This window comes from Oreochromis niloticus, linkage group LG1 (genome assembly GCF_001858045.2).
Source record: "Oreochromis niloticus isolate F11D_XX linkage group LG1, O_niloticus_UMD_NMBU, whole genome shotgun sequence".
In the NCBI taxonomy this organism is placed as follows: domain Eukaryota; kingdom Metazoa; phylum Chordata; class Actinopteri; order Cichliformes; family Cichlidae; genus Oreochromis; species Oreochromis niloticus.
In genome coordinates, this window is record NC_031965.2 from 16526570 (window position 1) to 16548365 (window position 21796).

At 41.8% G+C, this 21796-nt stretch overlaps 1 protein-coding gene across 2 annotated transcripts in view; it reads right to left on the minus strand.

The window, feature by feature from the left end:
• rasa3 (RAS p21 protein activator 3) overlaps positions 1-13522 on the minus strand; it is a 43018-nt gene extending 29496 nt beyond the window's left edge. Inside the window, exon 1 of one of the 2 annotated variants that reach the window (XM_013271664.3) lies at positions 13273-13522. In XM_013271664.3, the coding sequence (XP_013127118.1) occupies positions 13273-13327 (55 nt within the window). In that variant the 5' untranslated portion in view covers positions 13328-13522. The remainder of the gene's footprint in view (positions 1-13272) is intronic. The other variant, XM_003445774.5, reaches the window with a different exon arrangement.
• Positions 13523-21796: the final 8274 nt, after the last annotated feature.

The window sequence follows — 21796 nt, forward strand, 5'->3', positions numbered from 1 at the left end:
ATTCACAATGACAACATTCATTCACAAATTAAGACGACACCTGAGCTCTGGAACAGGACACACGCGTCACCGCTTTGACGTGTTGATGCAAACTATACAGCTCCATCTGCGTTTCAAGATGATGTAACCGCCTCTTATCTCTGTCTTTATCCCTTTACTTCCTACTGTTATTAGAGCTCCCTTGCTTCTGCAGCTCTCATTTATTTTCTCATATTTACTTTATCTCCGTCCCATAATCCTCCTCATTCACCCCGAGCACCCGAATTCCCTCCAATCTCCATTTTCCACCCGCTTTCACGAACTGCAAGATTGCAGATTGCACTCATCCTGGTGACCAGAAACATCATGGGATTACCACAGCGTTCCCAGTGAGAGTGCTTAATGCGTGCAAGTGTGTTTAATGGCTCAACTTAGTAAAAACAAAAACAAAACCAGTGCAGATTAAATCTATTTTAAAAAAACTCAGTCTTCAGATAGTTCAAGAGGTTAAAAATTTCAAATCATGAGGTCTTACAAGTAGCTTTTAGGCTCATTACTCAATTCTTAAAAAGTTATTTACAAATGATAAAGGTATGAATTTACATTATAATTACAACTTCTTACTATTTATTAGATTATATAAGGGTAGAATGCTCCCCCCCCCCAAAAAAAAAAGTAGTATTAATGTGAGAATAGACGTGTAAAGACATTTTGATGAAACAGGGTAACATATTTTTAAACAGGGGAAAGTCTCATTTTTATTTTTAAGTTCCCACAATAACCGACAGGATGTGCGAAATTATTTTGGTGACACTACTCTGCCCAAATTGCATGTTTTTGCAGTATCTCAGTGTTGCACTTTGTAAACAGACTGTGCAAAGTCATCTAACAGCGCCTCTTTCCAGCGCTAGACAGTGGGTAACAACCATTTTAATCAAAATGATGCAGTAAGTGGAGAACTGAAATCGTCCCACAGCAGCTAAACCAGCAAATATATTTCATCCACTTTGAAATATTTCTGGTTATTCTGGACAGAAACCAGCCGCTGACACCTCTTGAATCTGATTGCGGGTTAAAGGATTGAAATGATGGTTTGAAGCTATATGTAATATGTGGACTGTGTCTGTAGACAATCTGGCAACATTAGACAAAAACACAAAACTTAATCATTTGTGTGTTCAAAATAGAAACAGCATAATGGGCGTGTTGACACCTGTGAGTTCAACATAAAGAATATAGTTCTACGACTGCCAATGTGTCGTATCTCCTGCACATACTGAGGTCAGGTGATTGTTGTAGCCTCTAAACGCAGCTGTTGTGATTTGGTGCTATATAACTAAAACTAAATTGAACTGAATTTAATTAAATGAAGGCAAGGTGAAAGTGTTCCTCAGACAGCCATCTGAAGCTGGCACCAAAAGTGAGTTAATAATATTTTAGAATGAAAACGCACATCTTTTTAGGTTGGTACAAAAAACTGTTTTTGACGCACTTTAGCTAGCTAGCTAGCTAGCTTGCTAAGCTTACTACCTTCACTTTAGTAATACTCCAATGAAAGTTGGAGCCAGCCTAAAGTGGTGATTCTAGGATTTGCAAGCTTGGCTACCTGCCCATTGGCTTCATTTTCCAGACTCAGATTCATTGATAGCGCATACACATTCCTGAGGAGCGGCCTGTCACATTAAACATGATACAACCACCAGTCGCTAGGAAAAAAAGCGTCCACTCCCGGACTGGTTAGCGAGTGACTGCTGAGTCACAATGAGAGTGGTCACTAGCAGATTGTCACAGTCACCCATAGTTTATATGAAGATGCTGGCTTGTCTGCAAACGCTCACTAACTACTAGCCAAGCAGTAGCATAATTTGAAAAACTGTGTTGCAAACCTGAAACTGAGAAGATCTTAATTCAAAGTAAAAAGGTGTGCCTCGAGGCAAAATCCAACATGCTTCAAAAGGCACAACTTCTACTTTGAAGGTGAACTGGCAGTTTCACTACAGTTCTGGGTCTTGGCTCATTCATTGTCTTCCATGAAAACCACAGGCAACCACGACAATCCACTAGTGAACAAAGCAATCTGAGGTTTTCCCCAACAGGAAATACACATTTTTACCCAGCACCCTGTGGTTGCCAGGGTACAACGACCAGTCTCCAGGCCTCTGTGGCAGGAGCTTGAGCAATCGACTTCAGAGCTACTTCCTTCAACCTCCAGCAAACACTCCCCAACTGTTTGTCAGATGGTTGCAAACCAGTCTCTGTCCCTTTGTGGCTGGTGCTTGTATCACTAGATTCTACTCTGTCACACACATATAATGTCCAAACGTAGCATCTCATGATTAGGGATGGGTATTGTTTAGGTTTTATCCAATACCAGTACCAAACCGGCACTTTTGAAACGGTGCCAGTGCTTAAACGGTGCTCGAACCGGTGCTTAAAGAATGAAGAACATGCACTTTGTCCAAAAGCCTCTCATGTTTAGCTGTTTTTTTGTAAAAAGATAACAATGTTAGCCTTTTCTGCAGCTATAGGGCATATATGGTCTCACTCTTGGCTGGAAGCAGTGCTTAAACAATGGAAAAAACAAACTTTGTCCAAAAACCTCTCATGTTTAACTGTTTTCCACTTTTTCTTTGGTCATTTTAGCCTTTTTGGCCAGGGTGAAGGGAGTATCTGCCATCAAACAAGAAGACAGCCGCATGTAACTACGATGGTGTTTGCTAGTTCACCTTACATGCATTAATTTAATAACGTGGTTAGCCTACTCAACGTAAATTACAGACGAACAACATTAAGCTACTCATGCAGAGAAGAACGGCTGCTGCTGCCATCATCATCCGTCATCATTTCTGGTACACTGGCAGGGCTAGGGGCCAGGACTCTACTCTTCGGGTTCTTGGGGGATGTTACTAACTCCGGGTCCGAGGCAACCCACCCGCAGTAGATGTGCTCGGTGTGAGGTCTGGAAGCAAGCTATCAAATACGGTGCATTTCTCGGCTTTTAAAAAAACGCTATGCATCGCCAGGTGTTTCATCAGATTCGAGGTGTTACCTCCTTTGCACAGTATCAGCTTAAAGCACTTGTTGCAGGCTGCTGAGCATGTTTTGCTGTGAAGTACAGCCAGACTTTTGACCGCTTCGCCTTGGGCATTCTTAATCTGTAGCTCTGCTCTAAAAGAACGTACGTACCTGGGCCCGCCTACTACGCTTGCAAAGGTAAAATGATTGGCTAGAATCCAAAGTGTATGACATCTCAGTAAAAAAAAAGCACTGGTTACTACCGGTCTGGTTACTAGCGTTAATGTCAGAACCGGTACCCATCCCTACTCATGATTAGCGGTCACTCGACTTCAACATCTCGATACCTAACACTGTGCAAGCAAGCAAACACACAACATCAGAATCAAGCTTGAAGAAGAATCTTCTTGATTTCCCACCTTCTGCCTGGACTAGCTTGCATACTGAACAGCCTGAATAGACTGTGCTCGAGTGCCTGTAAGCACATCAGAATAGTTACTGCTTCCAGCTGCGTTACTGTGCAATTTACAGGCTAAAATAAAGGCAGCTACAATAAAGGATCACAGTGTTTCCATGCTGTGCTTTACTGAGGAACTAAATGAAACTGGCTGCTGCCTGAATGCACAGAAAATGATCATATGCTCTATAAAGACGACATGATCTGTAGTAAATACGCCAAACCATCTGTCTTTACCATAATTAGAAGTAAAGTGTGACAATTTCCTGTTCAGGAGAGGAAGAAGCGATGGACCGTTTTATTTATCTGGATGATGACCAGGAGATTTTGTCAGCCTGAGAGTGGAGCATACAAACTCCACTTTTAGATATTTGTGTGTATATGTTTGATGGCGAGTGAGTGAGCCTGTTACAAAAGAATAGATAAGCCTCTTCAATAACCTGCCATTCATCATGTTAGATTAAAGACTTTATTATAAAACCAGAGTCTGTAATCCACCGCCTCAGCCTGCCTATCATTTTCTTCCTTTTATCCCTTTTCTCTTTTGGTCTGAAGCCTCCTTTGTTTGCGTTTTTATCAGTGCAGGACTTGTCTTTCACGCCTGCTTTCGTTTTCCCTTTCAAGATAAACTTTAACCTGATTTCACTTTCCCTACATCTCATACTGCTTCCTTTTTTTCATCTGTTCATTTTTCAACTTCTCCAGAGCGGTGTGTGTGTGTGTGTGTGTGTGTGTGTGTGTGTGTGTTCTCTCGCGATTCATAATAAGCAGAAAATATGGAAAGAAAACCAACAACAACAGCAGTTTTTGTTTTCTTTTCATCAAGCATCACCGCAGCTGCCCTTGGAGAATATCCTGCCCCAGTATCTGAGCAAAACAAGCAAACACACACACACTTTGCACGTGTGTCTGTGTGCACGCAAAACAGGGGGAGGCACTGAGCTGAGATGACAGGAGAAGAGTGAACAGCCGAATGAGACACTTAAAAAGAAACCTTACATCCCTGCAGAGGAAAGAAAAAAAACACAACGGAAGAAATGAGGAAACGGAAGCGATGGATGCAGCGAATGTTCGGCTTTCTCCTTCTGCCGACCGGTTTCAGTCGGCCACGCTGTGGCGTACAGTTACAGACGCACCGCTCGGCTCGTTATTCTAATCCCCTCTGACATGAACACATTCGAGGATACACAGGCGCGAATGCTTTGAGTCGCCGTGGGCTCAAGTAGCAGGCCTGGGAAACGCAGGCTTTAAGAAAAGGGAGGGTGGGGGGGGTGGGGGTTGTTACTGAGAAAAATACAAGCAGTGTACTCAATCAAGGGGGAGAGATGAGGAAGACTGCAGAAAGAGAGAGAGGGAGAGAGAGAGAAGTCAGCCAGATAGAAAACTGGAGAGCGGTTAGCTTTGGAGAGAGCGACAACAGGAAATGAGATGAGGAGAAAGGAATTTCAACTGGATCCAAGGCGAAGTTTAAAAGCGGCGAACAACCCAGTTACCCCTGAGAGTGTGTGTGTGTGTGTGTGTGTGTAAGACGGAGAGAGACACCGTGAGAATGGAAAGGAGTGAAACTCATTTATATTATCCCTCTGTCTCCGCTCAGTTCCTTTGATGCTTCTGGATAGAGAGTCAAAACGAGAACTGAAACCAAACTGTAAGACATTACAGTCTTTTCTGACTAAACATAAAAACATTACGCCCGCCCACCCACACACACACACACACACACATACAGGCCTTTTTGGTGGATCTCCACAGCTGGCACTTTGTTCTTGCAGGAAATATTGCTTTATCATTGAAACCAGAAGCACAGCCCACATGTATTTTTAGCATCAGTTAATCTCCCGATCAAGTTTTTTAGTATCTGATTAATAATTTGCCCTATAAAAATGCTCACTTTATGACTTTGCACTTTCAACGACAGAGGTTAAAGCAACAGTTGGGGGTGGGATAGTTCGGCACAAACGAGGCCCGACACTTGGCACAGCGCAAGTCCAATGCTGACCGCGTCTTTCAAAGTTAACCTCAAACTGGTCCTGAGCTGTGAAGTCATTCTGCACACTGGGAGAATGACCTCATGTGATGTCCAGCAGCCTGAAAGTCCTATTCACGTGTGACAAAGAGAATAAGCAATCTTCTCTAAAACTGTATCTGTGCTTTAGCTATAACCGTCCAAGGTGAGCACTAATCAGTACGCCCAGTTCAGAGAATAAACACGGCCCAGGAGCAGATTACAGTGCAGTCAAAAATAAGCCACACAGTCAACAACAGATAGCCACATTTACCGCTGCGAACCTGCACCAGCGCATCCTGAAACCCACAATCAGTGAAAACCTGTTAACCTTTTAAGACGGCCGTTTCGTGCTCGTGCTTCCGCCCCACCAGTTTCTTTGCACTGCTGAAACCTCACCCACTCTGAGGTTTTTACAAAAAGAGGGGACTGTTATAAGTCAGCACTGCTGCAGAGAGATTTACTTTCATCTAAGCATGGAAATCACACTTGAAGAATCAGCTTCAGGTAGAGGAGGTTACAAGGGGTGTGGTAGATAAGAACGGCCACTTTTTAAGCCTACGTGGGCTGAGGGTTTCATGCAAAAGTTTCACTAAACCATATAACGGATCCACTTGTTTCACACTCTGCTCTAGCCACATATACGGCTCTGAATGTGTCATTTTACATTAAAATACTATTGTCTGGGATATCGACGATGAATAACTCTCGGCTGGCCGTCTTTTGTCAACATCCAGTCATGGTTGAAAAATAACTCCTAAATTAAGGTTGAGCCACTGTTGAGGTCATGTCTCGACGTCACCTGGACATCCAGACTTTTAAGAAAAAAAGAAAAGTATTCTGCAAGAATGACTTGATTGCACGAACTGTTGGCGATTAGTGTAAATTGAACTGTCTGTCCATCGGATGACTGTACCACACTAGGAACTGCACTTCTTTAGGTTTGCAAAGACGCTTGGAGGTGCTTTCAAATGCACTGCAGCTTATCACACGCTGCCTCCCATGAAACCAGCTGAGCTGTCTTATCCTGAAGTTTCCACCCAACCACAACAGCTGCTGGAGGAGCATGTGGAGGAACAGCATGGAAAACAAAGGGAGTTTATGGTTAAAGGCTGCACACCACAGACTGTGTGATAAACCAGGATTCAGTTACTGATCAAACCCAATCTCTTTCTGCCGCTGCACAGAGCTAATGGTTACACAGATTCGTAAGTCTCAATGGAAAACTTGAGTGAAACAAAAATACACAACTACAAACATGCACACACACACACACACACACACAACAGTGCAGGGACAGTTAGGCTTAAATTAAGCTCCGATCAGAGTCCTGGTGCGTTCATTCGTGATGTGGCCGCGGTGTCACGTCGGCGTGTAGCTGCAGAGAGCTGCTTTCACTGCTCTTTATTTCCTTTACGTTCTGGTCAGTTTAACCTCAACTCTGCCTCCGGGCTTTTTATCCGTTCACATAATTCTTAGAAATCTCTGTGTTTGTTTTTATGACTTCTAGAAAAAAAGCAATTAAACGGTGTAAAACGAGCTCTTACCCTCCCACCCGTTATTTTTCCACACACGCAGACTCACAAACAGGCTTGGCAAACACAAAGATACGTTATCTTTTACAAGCACAGGAAGGGAGAGCGAGTTGGGTGTACGTCCCCGCATGTGGCAAGTTGACATTGCCGGTGTTGCCAGAGGAGGAAAACGCTGTTGCAAAACCAGATTTAATCAGCGTGTGTGCAGACGCCTGCCACACAAGTTCAACTTCACATGAAAGTCGTGACAAGGGGACCAACGCGGTAACGTCTCCTGACACTGTGACACGGGAGTTTCTCTGTCTAATAAACGCTTTCACGCTTAAGTCACTGCTAGTTGGTAGAGATCTTCCAGTTCCACGAGGCATCTGAAGGACACGTGGGAGAAGCCGTGCTCTCCGGACCTCTATTTACCCGTGCTGACCCTGCATGCGGGGCCTACGGCAATACTTCCACATTATTCCCCGTTCTGTTTTCCCACATTACAAACCGGATTATTCCACCAGCCTAAAGCCACCTATACTGTCTGCATCTGAACAGGTCAACACACACGTTTACAGCAGCAAACTTTTTTCCAACACACCTCGCCTTCTAGGACAAAATGGCGGACTGTGCTTATGCAGTGTATTAAGCATCTACTGTAGATGAATATAATGTAATAACAGCACCAAACTGATCTTGTTACTTCCATTAAACTAAATCAGATTTCAACGCTGCACGCACATGAACTGTTTCTGACCCCTCCCTTCCTCACGCAGCCACCCGTCACTCTGCATCTCCTATTCAGTCTGGACAGAATGAAGTTTGGGAAACTCTGTTGGCCACCTGTCAAGAGAAAGGCAAGGCGAAGGGAGGGGAGGGACGCTCTGTCACTCCCAACCAAATTCTCCCTCCCAGCCTGAGCCTCTTGAATTCAGCCGCGCACTCCTGTTTCCTGGACCGCCACCGCTTTTTCTCCTCCAGACTCCATGCAGTTCCTTTCACTATGTTTTTTTGGGTTTTTTTCCCCTTCTTCCAAAAATCACACTTGTATTGTTAAGGCGCCATTAAGCAGTAACACAACAGTGCTGTGCCAGCCAACGTGAAGCCTATGAAAACAGTTCAGGGTGCGCAGCTTATGCGGAGAACCAATTCCAGACCAAACCGGTGACTTGCACTATGGCACAATCAGCCAATGACCGCACCGTGAAAGGGTTAAAACCAGGGATGTCAAACGCAAGGCCCAGGGGCCAGAATCGGCCCAGAAAAGACTCCAATCCAGGCTGCTGGACTGCTTTGGAAAATGTGAAGGAGGGCATAACTTTTACACTTTTACAGCTTCTCCGACTGATAAAGACCTCTCCCATGGCCATACTACACCAAAGTAATTAATTATTAGATAAACAGATAAATGACAGTGCAGTTCCTGTTATTTCACAGTGTACTTTAGAAATTTTACAATAGTTCCGCAGTAAAAAACAAAAAAAAAACTTTTACACTTTTATTTCTTACAATTTAAGCCCAAAGGGGTCGAGCTGACAGATCACTTTTATTTATTTAAAAATGACATAGTGATATAACTGCACTTCTTTTTTTTTATTAATTATAAGAAAAAAGGGGTTAAATATACAGATAAACTGTACAGTGACAGAAAGGGGAGGCTCCCTGGTTCGGCCTACTTAAGATTAAAGTGGGCTGTAAAGTGGGTGCATTTGCAAACCATGCATCCTGTATGTGACCTAAATACTTACTGTAACCCCCAACAAGAATTTTTGTGTTTTGGTTCAGTGCTATTAGCAACGTCTTGGTGGTTTTCAGCTCATTCTATACACCCCATAACCCACCCAGCACTGATAAGCATGCAAATTAGTATTAGCTGATGAGTACAGGAAGCACCGAACAGCTGAGGAGACAGATATTTATCAGGTGATGGGAACCAGCTCCACATAACCGTTAATGACTGTTACGGATGACCCCAGGGTGTTGGTCAAGTAATCATCTTGTTGTGTTTTTATTGTCACCCTTGTTAACCTGCTCTCTCAATTGTCTGATTTAATCTTAGCCCTGATTGGCTGCTGAAGGCTCACCGCATGAATAAAAACATCGCCAACCGGCGTCTCGGGCCCTCGTTCCTCCCGCCTCACCTCCATCAGCACAGGCTGTTTTTTTCTGCTGCTTTTACAGCTTTGTTTGTCAGCTATAGGTTGAGTTGGGAGTTACCGGCGGTACTGTTTTCAGTTTTGTTTGTTTAGGGGACCCATTGTGTGGTCACTTCACGGGTTTCTTCCTCTTTTGTTTGCTTCAGCCGGGACTCCCGGCCTCTTTTTTCTGTTTGTCCTTTAGGTAACTCCATTTTCATTATTAAAAGCTTACTGAATGTCAGCATGTTGTTGCATCTTACACGGCAGGTTCCTGTAAAACACACACTCAGGGAGAATTTTGGCTGTGCTCAAAAAAGGCCACAAAAAATCTACTGTCACACCTTTAAGGATTGTTATTCCATATTATCTTACAGAGTATATTTGTACAAGCTTCTTCCAATGCTTTACATATTGTGTAAATTGTAAACTGTTATTGGCTATGGTAATAACTTTCCTTGATTAAGCTGTCAGAGGAATGCAAACTTCAAAATGTGTCAAATCGGTAGGTCGGTCCAATTGCACTGTGTAAAAACACAGCAAAAGTACAAACAAGCAAGAGGATGTCATGCCTGAGCCTCAACAACTTCAAGGTCTAACTGACCCATGGAGCACATTCCTTTCTTAAAATAAATTTTCAATATTTCATATCGCAGTTCACTTCCATCTTTGGAGGCAGTAAGTTTACTTCTTCACCGCTTTTTTGCATTCTTACGTTCATTCAGCCCGATGTGCGCTGCCTGCATGTTAACGTCTTTGTTTCTGGGTCATGATGCATGGAACACATCAAAAAAAGGAAAACAAACAAAACCCCCACCGCTCTAGAGCGCCTCTAGTGTTTAAAAACTATACAAGTGACCTTTAAGTTTTGTGGGTTCGAGGGTGTGATGTCTTGACATGCCTGCAGCAAGGATTAAGATTATATTCTTATTTATTTCTTCAAAGGCGTGCGCAGTAATTTGAGCCCAGATATTGTTTCAGTGTGTTTTGCACAGTGTTTGTCAGATTATGTTCCTAGCAGCAACAGAGAGGCCAAATGCACATATGTTGTTGTTAATTAGTGCAAAGTCCCAACTCCAGCTGTGCCACTGAGAGTTCCCATCTCTCCGAGCGCTGACACAGACACAGCCGCCGACAGACGGAGCGCAGCCTGCTCCTGTACGTGAGACACCACCTCTGTCCCTTTCTCCCTGCATCTCACTACATCTGCTTTGTATTAGCTTGTTGCCATGCAGGAAAAAACACAATTCTTTTGTAGTCTAGTCCAGCCAATCAGGAAGACATTTGGGGGCAGCTTCCTATTTCCTGCCTTTCCCCAGACAGTACGGACTCGGGCCCAGTAGCCCCGTTCAGTTTCCGACATTCGCGTGTTCCTCCAGGAAACTGAGACGAGTCATCACCTGGAACAGCGTTACAATAATAAGTCCTCTCTCCCCCGCTGCCTCTCGTCTTCAACTATGTGGCAAATTTTCAGCTCTGAGTCATCAGCAAAATGTCTTCTCACGCCAAAGGAGAAGACTTTGATGAAAACAATGTGATGCAAGCGTTACACAGAATTTACTGGGAGCAGAGCGCCATGGGAATCGTACTGATGGCAAGTATGACTGCTGCTAGGCAACAACACAGTATAAACTCCACTGTCATCACTGTTTGATGACACAGAAGAAAAAGGACGAAGGAAACATAGGGTCAGTGCTCGGAAGTGATGAAAACGCACAGTAAATGTTCCTCATGAGTGTCAGTAATCATGCTTTACTGGCAAAAGTTTACAGGGTAACACAGCTTCGCTTTAGATTACATATACTTTACACCTCCAATGGAATATATTTTGCAAGCAGATGTAATACAACTTCCAACTAATATTATTTTTATGTGTTCATTTCAGCTTTATTTTCTCAATTAAGGTTTAGAGAGCAGTTTGGCATATAAAATGCATGGGTAAATGCACCTCAACACATGTATATCCATAATAAACACATTTACAAAAGTTTAAAAAAATTAGCCAGGAGAAACACCCTTCGACTATGTTACCAGTGACAGCATGGTTTGTCCACCAGGGGGAGCTCTGCAACTTCCCTGTTAGGAACAATTGACTTTGGAATGCTACAAACAACAACCAGCTGATCTGAGGAGAGTCAGAGTCAAGTTTAAATAGATAAACAAATAACTATACATAACAAAATCTAGAAGAATCTGTTTTTGCTTTATGTCTGAAAAATAAAGAAAAATATCGGCCGATATATCAGGATATCGGATTTTTAAATCGCCAAATATCGGTATGTCTAAAAGAAAGCTCATATTGTACTGGCTTTATGAAACCAGCTAACAGTGAAATGCTGACTACACATTAATATTAATGCATAAGTAGTTCTTCAGTAATAAAATACAACATGTATGTGTATGACACTCACAGCTGTCATGTGTCTCCATTTATTTTCAATACTGAAGGTACATTCAGGTCTGGACTCTAACTGGTAACAGTTTTCTTTTCTTGAAATAAAGGATATGAGTCCTTCACTTCTATTTTTTTCTTGCATGAGCTGTAAGCAGACGTATATCTAGGAAAGACATCTGTGACGGGAAGAGTTGCTCCAGTCATTCAGTTTTCCTGAACAGGAACTCAAAGCTGCTGGCCGGCTGAACACTCATTCAGAAAGTGCAGCAAACTAATGAGACCATAGTAATTTAAATATTCCAACTCTCCCTCGAGTCTGAGCATAGTATCTCACTGGGAGTATTTCATAAACTTGACTCAGGTTCTTTCTCCAACTTTCTCCCAGCAACTCACCTGGAGATAAGAAGCTTGAAAACAAAGCCTAACTTCAACTGAGAAGTTTACAACCGGAGTGTTTTGTGCTCAGAAATACTGGCTGGCACACAGCTTGTATGTGTGTTTATTGTAAATTTTTATCCCCCCCACCCCTCCTTCATCCCTGTTCATCCCTTCTGTTGCATGTTTGGAGTCAAAACAAACTGGACAGCACAGACGGGATGAACTGGGTGCCAGATGTCAGTGAAAAGGACCCGTGATAACAGTTAGGGCACACAGAGGAAATGATTGTCTGCTCCCTGTGGTTTGATGTTAAAAAGGCAAACATGTGAACATGCTGTCAAACAGGTCAGACTGCTGCGGCATTTTGGACCACTTCCCCTCGCAAAACAAACGTCACAGTGTTCCCTCTGATGACACCTGAAACGCGCATTCAAAACTTGCTTTGCAAATCCAGTTTATTGTTTAAGTATTTTCCAAAGTTAGCAACAGTCCCACAGATTCATTAACAAAAAAAAAAAGAGTACACATATAAGACTGTTTTGCACAAGCAATTAAAGAGTAATCAAAATGAAAGCATGAAAAGCTCTCAACAGTCCTGTTGTCATAGCCAGTATTATCAATTCTTGCGCTTGATATATGCGGGCTTACATGCAGTTACTACTATATTACAGTTAGACAATTGCATTAGGATACTGTCTTCTTCAATAAAGCACCCACTGCACGAGTCCTCATGGCTCCATTCACAAGATATGCATGCACCACATACCTCCTAGAAACCGGGGTTACCCACTGGAGACTAGCTACAATTCTAAATATAGAAATCTGGGCTAACAATCAATAGCTAGACAGTCATGCATAAAGCTTTTTGGAAGGGGGGCGAGTGCAGAGAAAGCAGGGATAAGGGGAGGAGGGGTGCAACAACATGACTGGCCGGCTGCAGCTTAGGCGAAATCAAGGCTTACTTTATCTGAGATACATAATACTATTATTATTATTAATAACAACAATAATAATAATAAAAACAGCTGGATGTTTGGTGTGCAGCCGCACAGCTTGCTTCTAATCGGTTCAAGTCCGCATGTGGAGACTTCTATCAAACGCACATGATCTGGGTCCAAATGCCAGCTGCCAAATTCCCACAATATCCCCCAAAGCTTTAGATCTCTGGAAATTTTCCCCCCTTAACATTTTCATTTTTGCAATTAGCGGTCCCGGTCTGTGCGCTGGGAGGAAAAAGCGTGTGATTTGAATTACAATACCAGGCTGAACAACACAGATCCGAGTCCCCACAGCCTCCAGCCCCTCACTGCCTGCCTGCTTCACCCGTGAATACGGGGCCATCCATTGAGGCGCTCAGGCTGGGGGTAGGGAATTTTTTTTTTTTCTCTTACCTATTTTTATTTTAACGCTCTGGAAAACCCGGAGACCTTCCTCTTCTACCGCCATGCTTTCGCCGTGGCACTTTCCTTTATGACGACTAAATGAAAACGGTCCTCCACGGTGGTCGGTTCTGGCCTCTCCAGCGCACGGATATTCCAGGGGTTTTGCACATCTATGCTCCCCAGACGGCGATCGCGCTCCGGCTGCTGGCTGGCTCAGCTCTAACAAGCGGACTCAACCTCAGACCAACAGCAGCAGCAGCAGCAGCGCTAGAGGGGGTGTGGTTTATACGGCTCCGCCCACTAGTATATGGAGGGTGAACAGTGCCGGGCGATCTAAGCGCAGCGGAAGCGGTTTCACCAGGACAACTGTGCTGTAAACAAAAGCTTTAAAGTTTATATGTAAAATAATATTAACAATAAATTTGAAACGGATATATTCCTTCTTTGGAATAAGGTCTGAAAGGAAAATATCACATTGCCTTGCATCAAGTTAATCTCACATGTCCCAAAGAGTTTTATTTATTATTATTACATTTATCATGTTTACATTTCAGCAGTTGCCCACAGATGACACCATCTGAGGGCATGAGCTGTGATTTTAAATTATTTTTCATATTGTATTCACTCACGTAAAAGTATGGCTATGGTGAGTATGGTGAAAACTGAAGTGCTGAGTCGACTTCTTTACTCAAGTAAAAGTGAAAAGGTACAGGCTTTAAAATGTACTAAAAGTATGAAAGACAAAAGAGGCACCTCTGGAAGCTATTTTTATCATATCCATAGAGCAATACAAATAAATTAATGCAAGGGAATGTAAGCTTTATTTCAACTTAAATTCTAACTCTAATGAGTTCTTGGATATATTTCATGTGGAACACACAAAGAAGAAGAAAAAACAAAGGGAATAAAAGAGCAAAACAAAACTAACTCTGTTTGCTGCTGTCTGTGCTGCAAGCAGTGCCACCACACCTAAACAGGAAAATGAATATCGTCAATGGTTGAAGTGTGACTTGGCATGTAGGTTGTAGTGGTGTGGCTTGAGGAAAAGAACCACTCAGAAACAACTTAATAATTTGTATTGTGAGCCTCAGTACATTTTGTGTATGGTGTCTGTCTCCTGAAGCCAAACTGGGAGCTGATTTCACAGCAGAGGGGCCTGAAAGCTGAAGGCTCTGCGTCCAATTCTACTTTTAAATACTCTACGAACCAAAAGTAACTCTGCAGTGTCAGAGCGAAGAGCCCTAATGGGGTGATCAGGCCTGATTATTCAAGACCTTGTGTGTGAGGAGAAACCAATATGGGAGAAATATGCTCTCCTTATCCCTGTCAGTATTCTTGTTCGAGGAATTTGAAACAGCTGAAGGGTTTTTCAGGGAGTTTTTAGGCAATCCAGATAATAATGAATTAAAGTTGTTCAACCTAAAAGTAATAAATGCATGAACTAGTTGTTCAGCATCATTCAGAGAGGATTTTTTCTTAATCTTAGGGATGTTGCGCAAATGCAAGAAAGCATATTTGTTTACTAGTTTAATAATAACATGACGTGTTATTCCTCACTTATATTGCATTATGAAATGGCTGAGTACGACCTTAAGTGTTTAGACGGATAAAAAGCCACCAACGCAGAAAAATATAGGACCAGAATTAACTTGGCCTGGCTTTCCTGGGATAAAAGGTGGCTCTGAATGTCAAAACAGCACCAGAAAAAAACTTCAGGTTTATCAGAAAATCAATCAATAAATTTCTGTTAAAGAATATTAACTGAAAGTATAGTAGAGGCTACAAACACTCTGTCTGCTTCCTAAATTTAACTCAATAACTAGTCAGAGAGATTTTCCTAATCCCGTCAAAGCTCAGTATGCCTTGTTCTTTAATGTTAATGTAAATGTAAATCATCCAGAGGCTTACAAAGGTAAACCTATGTTTTCAGTGTTCTGGTCTGGATGTTATCAATTCATCACTCATCCAAGTGACTTCTTCAGTGTGAGGAGGTTACACAATAACAGAAACTAGCACCGTTGCCTAACAATGACTCAGTTTCATGATTGGTATTATGCAGATTGTCATGACCACTGATCATTGGTACAATTCAAGGAGAGCTGGAGAACGTCTGCAAACACAGCATTGTAAGATGGTGAAAGATATAGTCTTTATGCTTTTTCACATAAATGACCTCCTTGCTTTCCAGATCAAATCTGAGCTCCTCTATAATGCTTTTATTCAAGAAATCTGGCAAGTTACACGATAACTCCTCGTATCAGTCTGACACATAATTTATTGAAAACCATAAAAACTTTCTGCGGGTTTACAAACACAGGAGTGACAAATAACCATTTTTGCACATGCTTTGCAATTCATACTTTTTTCATTTTCCCACTTCAGAACTTCCTTTAATTTCACGTTCCTTCCTGGACCAGCTAAAAACCCAACAATATTTTCCCCTAATGCAAGTTCCCCAAACTCTAAATGTTGATTACCTGAATGCTAATAGGATGCCTACTTCTCCCTCCCGTCCAGGCAGATCCTCATCACTGAAGGAGTGGCCACTGGCCCTAATGTGTAAACAAACTGCAGAGTCCTGTGACATCTGTTTAGCCGGAGGTTGTTTTGTTTCCCTGATGTGTAATTCACAGCAATTCTCCCGGCACCTAACAGCGCACACCCGATCCGATCAGTGGACTGATTTTTGGAGTAGCGTGTTTCATGTGTTCTGATACTCCTGACACATAAGGGCTTACCAAAGGTTTAGGCAGAGGTTGGCCTGCAACATTATTGATGTGCCTTTGCAGCTTTTGACAAATTTTCAGCTAGGTTAACCACATTTTCTCCAGGCCTGGGGATGGTGCTCTGTGTTAACAGAGCCCTCTTCACCACTTCCTCCAGCTTACAAGGCTAGCTATTCCCCAGCTGCACCCTCTAGGGGTCACCACAGCATTTCATCTTTCTGCATCTTACATCCTCCTCTGCCAGACAAGCCCTCTAAATGTCCTCCTTCACATCATCCATGACCCTACGCTGAGGTCTTCCTCTTTTCCTCCTGCCTGGCAGCTCCATCTTCAACATCCTTTGTGCAGTATATCAACTATCCCTCCTCTGCATATGTGTAAACCATCTCACCTCGCCTCCTCAAAACTTAAAGCCAAGTATGATACACAACATTTGTGTGCTGCCATGAGTACACAAATTCCCTGCAGAAAACGGCACTGCTTCTCCACCTTCTGTAGGCATTAATCACTCCTCATACATTAGTGTAACACCATAAGGGTGGGTAGAATTGTAATTAACTGTGAATGGGAAATGTGAATGATTTAAAAATAAGACCAGAGCAAATCTAGGTTACCCATGTGCACTCATGCACATCCGGCTCTGATCTGTCCCCCTTTCTCTGTTGTTAACCCATCGTCTATGAGCGTGAGCTCTGCATGGAGCAGATTGTTTACAACTAAAAACAGAAAAATGATCATCTCTATAAGCAGTAAAGGACCGCGGATTAACTTTTAATGACAGCACATGCTGCATATCTACGGTATTATGCTTTAAAATCAGTCACATGTGCGCATAATAACAGTTTAAGCTTTACACAGAGTAAGTCCTCGAATATCATTTTGGCTTTCAGAGCCTGAACTGAGTGCACCACAGTGTTTCATGCAGTTAAATATGGATTATGTCTGTATTATTGTAGGGTCTTTACATTATAAATATAATATAAAATATTTGTAATAAATATAAAAAAGAGAGAGACCATAAATAATGAAAGAAAAATGTCCCTAACTCTCAGGACATTTTGAATTCATTACATTTATAATTAATTCCATTTTCAAAGTAAAGTAGTCACAGTGCATAGAGTCCTCATGCACAGCATCGTTTAAAATCTGTAAATACATGAATAAAATGCCATCAGCTGATCTGAATCATCACCAAAGTCTATCAAAACATAATGTAAAACATAGCCTTGATGACTGGAGACACTCAGCTGACATGAATTACATTCACATTTTTGCCTCCAGGGCTGTTTCCTAAAGCATTTTATTCAGCGTGTAGTCCTCAAACGTTAAATATAGCTTGGGTGAAAGTTAAAGATGATCGCAGACTGGTCCTTGTTTTTCTTGTTGACTCTGACGTCGAGTTTAAATATAACAGATGGATCCATTCAGGTGAAAGACACATCATCGGCCCACGCTTGAGCCTACTGGGCCACGCCCCTGAGATCACTTTAACCACATTCCTCAAAATAGAACGGCGCTGGCCCGCGCTGCTCTATAAACCCAGCAGCCCAGCCCAGCGGAGATGTGGGGCTGAAGAACAGTCGGACAGTGTCTGTAGCAGGAATAGGAACATTTAGCTGCAGTGTTTCTGCTCCTGGCCGGTGTGCTGGGATTAACTGTGACTACTTTAGAACAGCTCAAAATCTAATGAGGCTACATGTCTCATCAGCCTGTTAGCATGTTAAAGCCTCATCAAGATTAGAAATTACACACACACACACACACACACACACACACACACACACTGGAGTCAATTTGTACTTGAGTATTTTAATTTTAAGCTACTTAGAATTTATTTGAGTAGATTTAGATGGCAATAGTTTTTACTTTCCTACATAATTTGAAGGCTTTATTTTCCAGTTACTTTCTAATACCTCTCCAGGAGGACATAGGTGTGTGTGTGGAGAGATTTGGATTTCTCCAAAAAATATGCATGTTTAACTAGTTATTCCAAGACCATCAGAAGTGTAGTTGTGGGTGTGTTTTCTTTCTCTCTGTTTTAGTCCTGTAATAGACTATCTGGGGTGTAGCCCATGGCTGTAGCCTTGGAGAAGCAGTTAAAATGGATGGAAGGACTTTTCTTGAGACAACATGCAGCAAAAGTGAGGGGAAAGTGCGAGAAATTAACACAGACTTAGTATGTAGTTGAACTTTGTTTGGTCTTTTTTCTTCACTAATAATCATCTTGAGGTTTAGTTTGTATCTTTTTGGAGCCACTGATCCCCAGCCTGGGAATATCTGGACTTTACTTCTGCCTCCATGAGGTACACGTATTAGTGGGAATACAGCAAATTGCTTACAACATGCTAATAATGTCAAATGTACAGTAATCATGTTGTTAGGTATACTTACTGTATGCAATTGCTTGCTTAACACAAATATGTAATCAGCCAGTCACATGGTAGAAACTCAATGCATTTCGGCTAAGTTCAAGCTGAGCATCAGAATGGGGAAGAGAGGTGATTCAAGTGACACTGAGGACATTTTGAATGGTTGTTTTTCTGAGTATTTCAGAAACTGCTGATTTACTGGGATTTTCCCACACAACCATCTCTATGGTTTACAGAAAATGGTCTGAAAAAAGAGAAAATATCCTGAGGGGAAAAAAAATACATTAAAACAGATACAGACTATTCCAGGTGCCACTTTGATCAGCTAAGGACAACAAACTGAGGCTACAGTTAAAATGGGGTCACCAAAATTGGACAATAGAAGAAGACTGAAAAAACATTGCCTTGTCTCTGTTTCTACATCGACATTCAGATAGATAATAGGGTCAGAATTTGACATCTCAAAAATCTCTGAGAAAGGTTTCCGGCACCTTGCTGAATCTATGCCATGACGAATTAAGGCAGCTCTGAATGCAAAAGATACTTGGAAAGTGTACCTAATAAAATGCCCATTGAGTGTACATTTTAGTACAGCACTCAAAAGAGGGAAGTAGTTTTTCTTGCAACATTTTCAGTACATTTTCCTGATACCTCTGCACTTCTGCTTAACTGAGAATTTGAATGCAGGACTATTACCAGAATATTACAGTGAAGATTTTTCTTTTCTTTAATAAACCATCATCACATTTAGCAAATATGCAATGATGCATTATTATGATATAAACCAGCCAGCATTATATAATGTCTTTAATATTAGCCCTGCCTTTATCATCTGTAACTGTGTGTGCGTGTGTGTGTGTGAATGCATCAAAAACTACTGGAAAATGACTCACACGTAATGAGACTGCCCCCCCCCAACTCACTGAATGTACACATTGTGTCTGAGGGTGAATACCAGTGACGCAGTTTACAAGAGCATTTGCCTGCATTTGAATAGCGCCTCTAAGAGTCTGTGGCTATTTTCATAGATAATAACCATGGTATTACCCATGTTGCCTAAATAACCTCTGAAGATAACTACATTGCAGGGAAACTCACTCGCTATCATGTGAGGTAATAAAATAAAAACTCCCTCTAGTTGCACATGTCCTGTCACCTGCATTTGAGCATCTAGCAACAACAAGGAGCGATTTGGACTCCCAGTCTTTTATCACAGCAGATAACTGGAGAACACTGATACCGTTTTATGCAAAGATGTAACAACTGAGTTTGCTCACTTTGCTCACTTAGAACGAAATGAGCAGTCTCTATTTTTTATGGTAGCTTCATTTTTATTGACGAGAGATAAAATATGACTTAAAAAAACATTATATAAAAGCTATAAATTGATTTGCATGTCGCTGAGTGAAATATGTATTGAATGCTCTACAGCACAGACAGAATTCTGCCTGCTACAGATTGGCTGTGTGCCACATGGGCACACAGATTACAATTAGTCAATCAATCAATCTATTACACACGCTCCTGATCTCATATCATTGTGTGTGTGATGCACACCTGCTCACAGAATCAGTTTCTTCCATTCTGCTCTCTCCACCACCGTGGGCAAGACCAAAGAGTTGTCAAAGGACGTCAGGGACACGATTGTAGAGCTGCACACGGCTGGAATGGACTACAAGACTATCAGAAAGCTTGGTGAGAAGGTGACAACTGCTGTTGTGATTATTTGGAAATGGAAGAAATATAAAATGACCATCAATTGCTATCGATACGGAGCTCCTTGTGAGATCTTGATCCACATAGAGTGAGGGCAATCATGAGAAAGGTGCTGCATTACCCCAGACCTACACAGAGGGAGCTTGTTAGTCCCCAAGAACACCTCTGGTAACGCGTTACAGTAACTGATATTCTGTTTCTCTCTGTTAAAATGAAATTATCATAAAAATTTGAGACCGTTCATTTCTTTTTAAGTGAGCAAACTTACAAATTCAGCAGGGTATCAAATAAGTATTTCCCCCACTGTAAAACTACAGTGCAAGAGTCGAAAGGTTGCCGCTATCACGACATTTCATTCAAAGTATGTGACTCATCTGCAAACCTGGAGGAGGAGAACACTGTTAGCATGGCATCACATAGGAAAATACGGCCTCAAAGATGTTTATGACATGAATTATTTCAGTTCAGCTAAATGGTTACGCCCTTGTGGTAAACCACAAGAGTGTGTTTAACTGCAAGTGCGTGCATGTAAGTGTATGTCTCTGCAAAAGGTATAAAACCGAGAATCATACAAACCAACGATTTTATTAACAGAAAAAAAGGGGAAAAAACTAGTATATACATATATATATATATATATATATATATATATATAGTATATGCATCGTGTTCGTGACAACAAAATATGACTGCAGGAGTGTGGTTAACTCGGTGTGTTCATATGTGACAACGACGAGCCATTGACAGAAAGAGGAAGAGTAGACAGATGCTGATTAAAGGCAGATTAGTGAAAGGATGCTAAGTGTTAGTTTTTTACGTGCAAACCAGGCATAAGAACAGCATCTGAGGGCGTTGGCACACCTAAAATAACAAAGACTAACCCTCCCTTTTGTGGTTTGTCCCCCCCCCCCCCCCCCCCCCTTTTTTTATAGCACAACCACAAAGATTAACCTACAGTCTAGATATGTGAATCGATGTGCTATAAGTTGAGCGAGAAAGACATGATATTGAGCAGTACAGATGGCGATTGACGTGGAAGGTTAATCCTGGTATTAGAGAGAAGATAAATAAAAGCTCTATGAATACAGGATGAATCAAATCTGAATGTATGTCATTTGGTATGTGAGAGGGAGACAAATAAAACTTTCATTTTTTAACTTTTAATTTCTTCCTTATTCTCAGCACTGCATGTGTGAGAAAAAAAATAGAGAGCAGCAATTTTGTTGTTGGCTAGTAACGGGGTTACATTACAGAAAAACTAATAAAGAACACGTGCAAAAATATGAATAGCCCTTAATCCATCTTTCACAAATTTAATGACTTTAAAAACAACAACCGGGTGCTGTTTATTCAGGATTTTCTCTTATCTACGCAGAGTTAAAATTGTAAAAATGTATATGTGCATACATTGCATCCATAGCCAACAAATGACAGATTGCTGTCAGATGGTTTTGTTGCCTTCAGTTCACAAAGCACTAAAGCATTATTAAAATCGCTCGGATTGTGGTTAGTTCAAGCAGCTACTCTCCTAAGGGTGCATGTTGATGCATTAAGACTTGATTTAATAAACCTGTTTGAGAGGATAAACTGTGCAGTGAATGCCTTCAGAGTTCCTACAGAGCACAAATATGTAACTGCAGCAAACATTCAGCGGTAATACAGCACCACCCAGTGCCACTGTTCACTAATGACCCAGGATTTACAAGATGCATGTGACAGCGT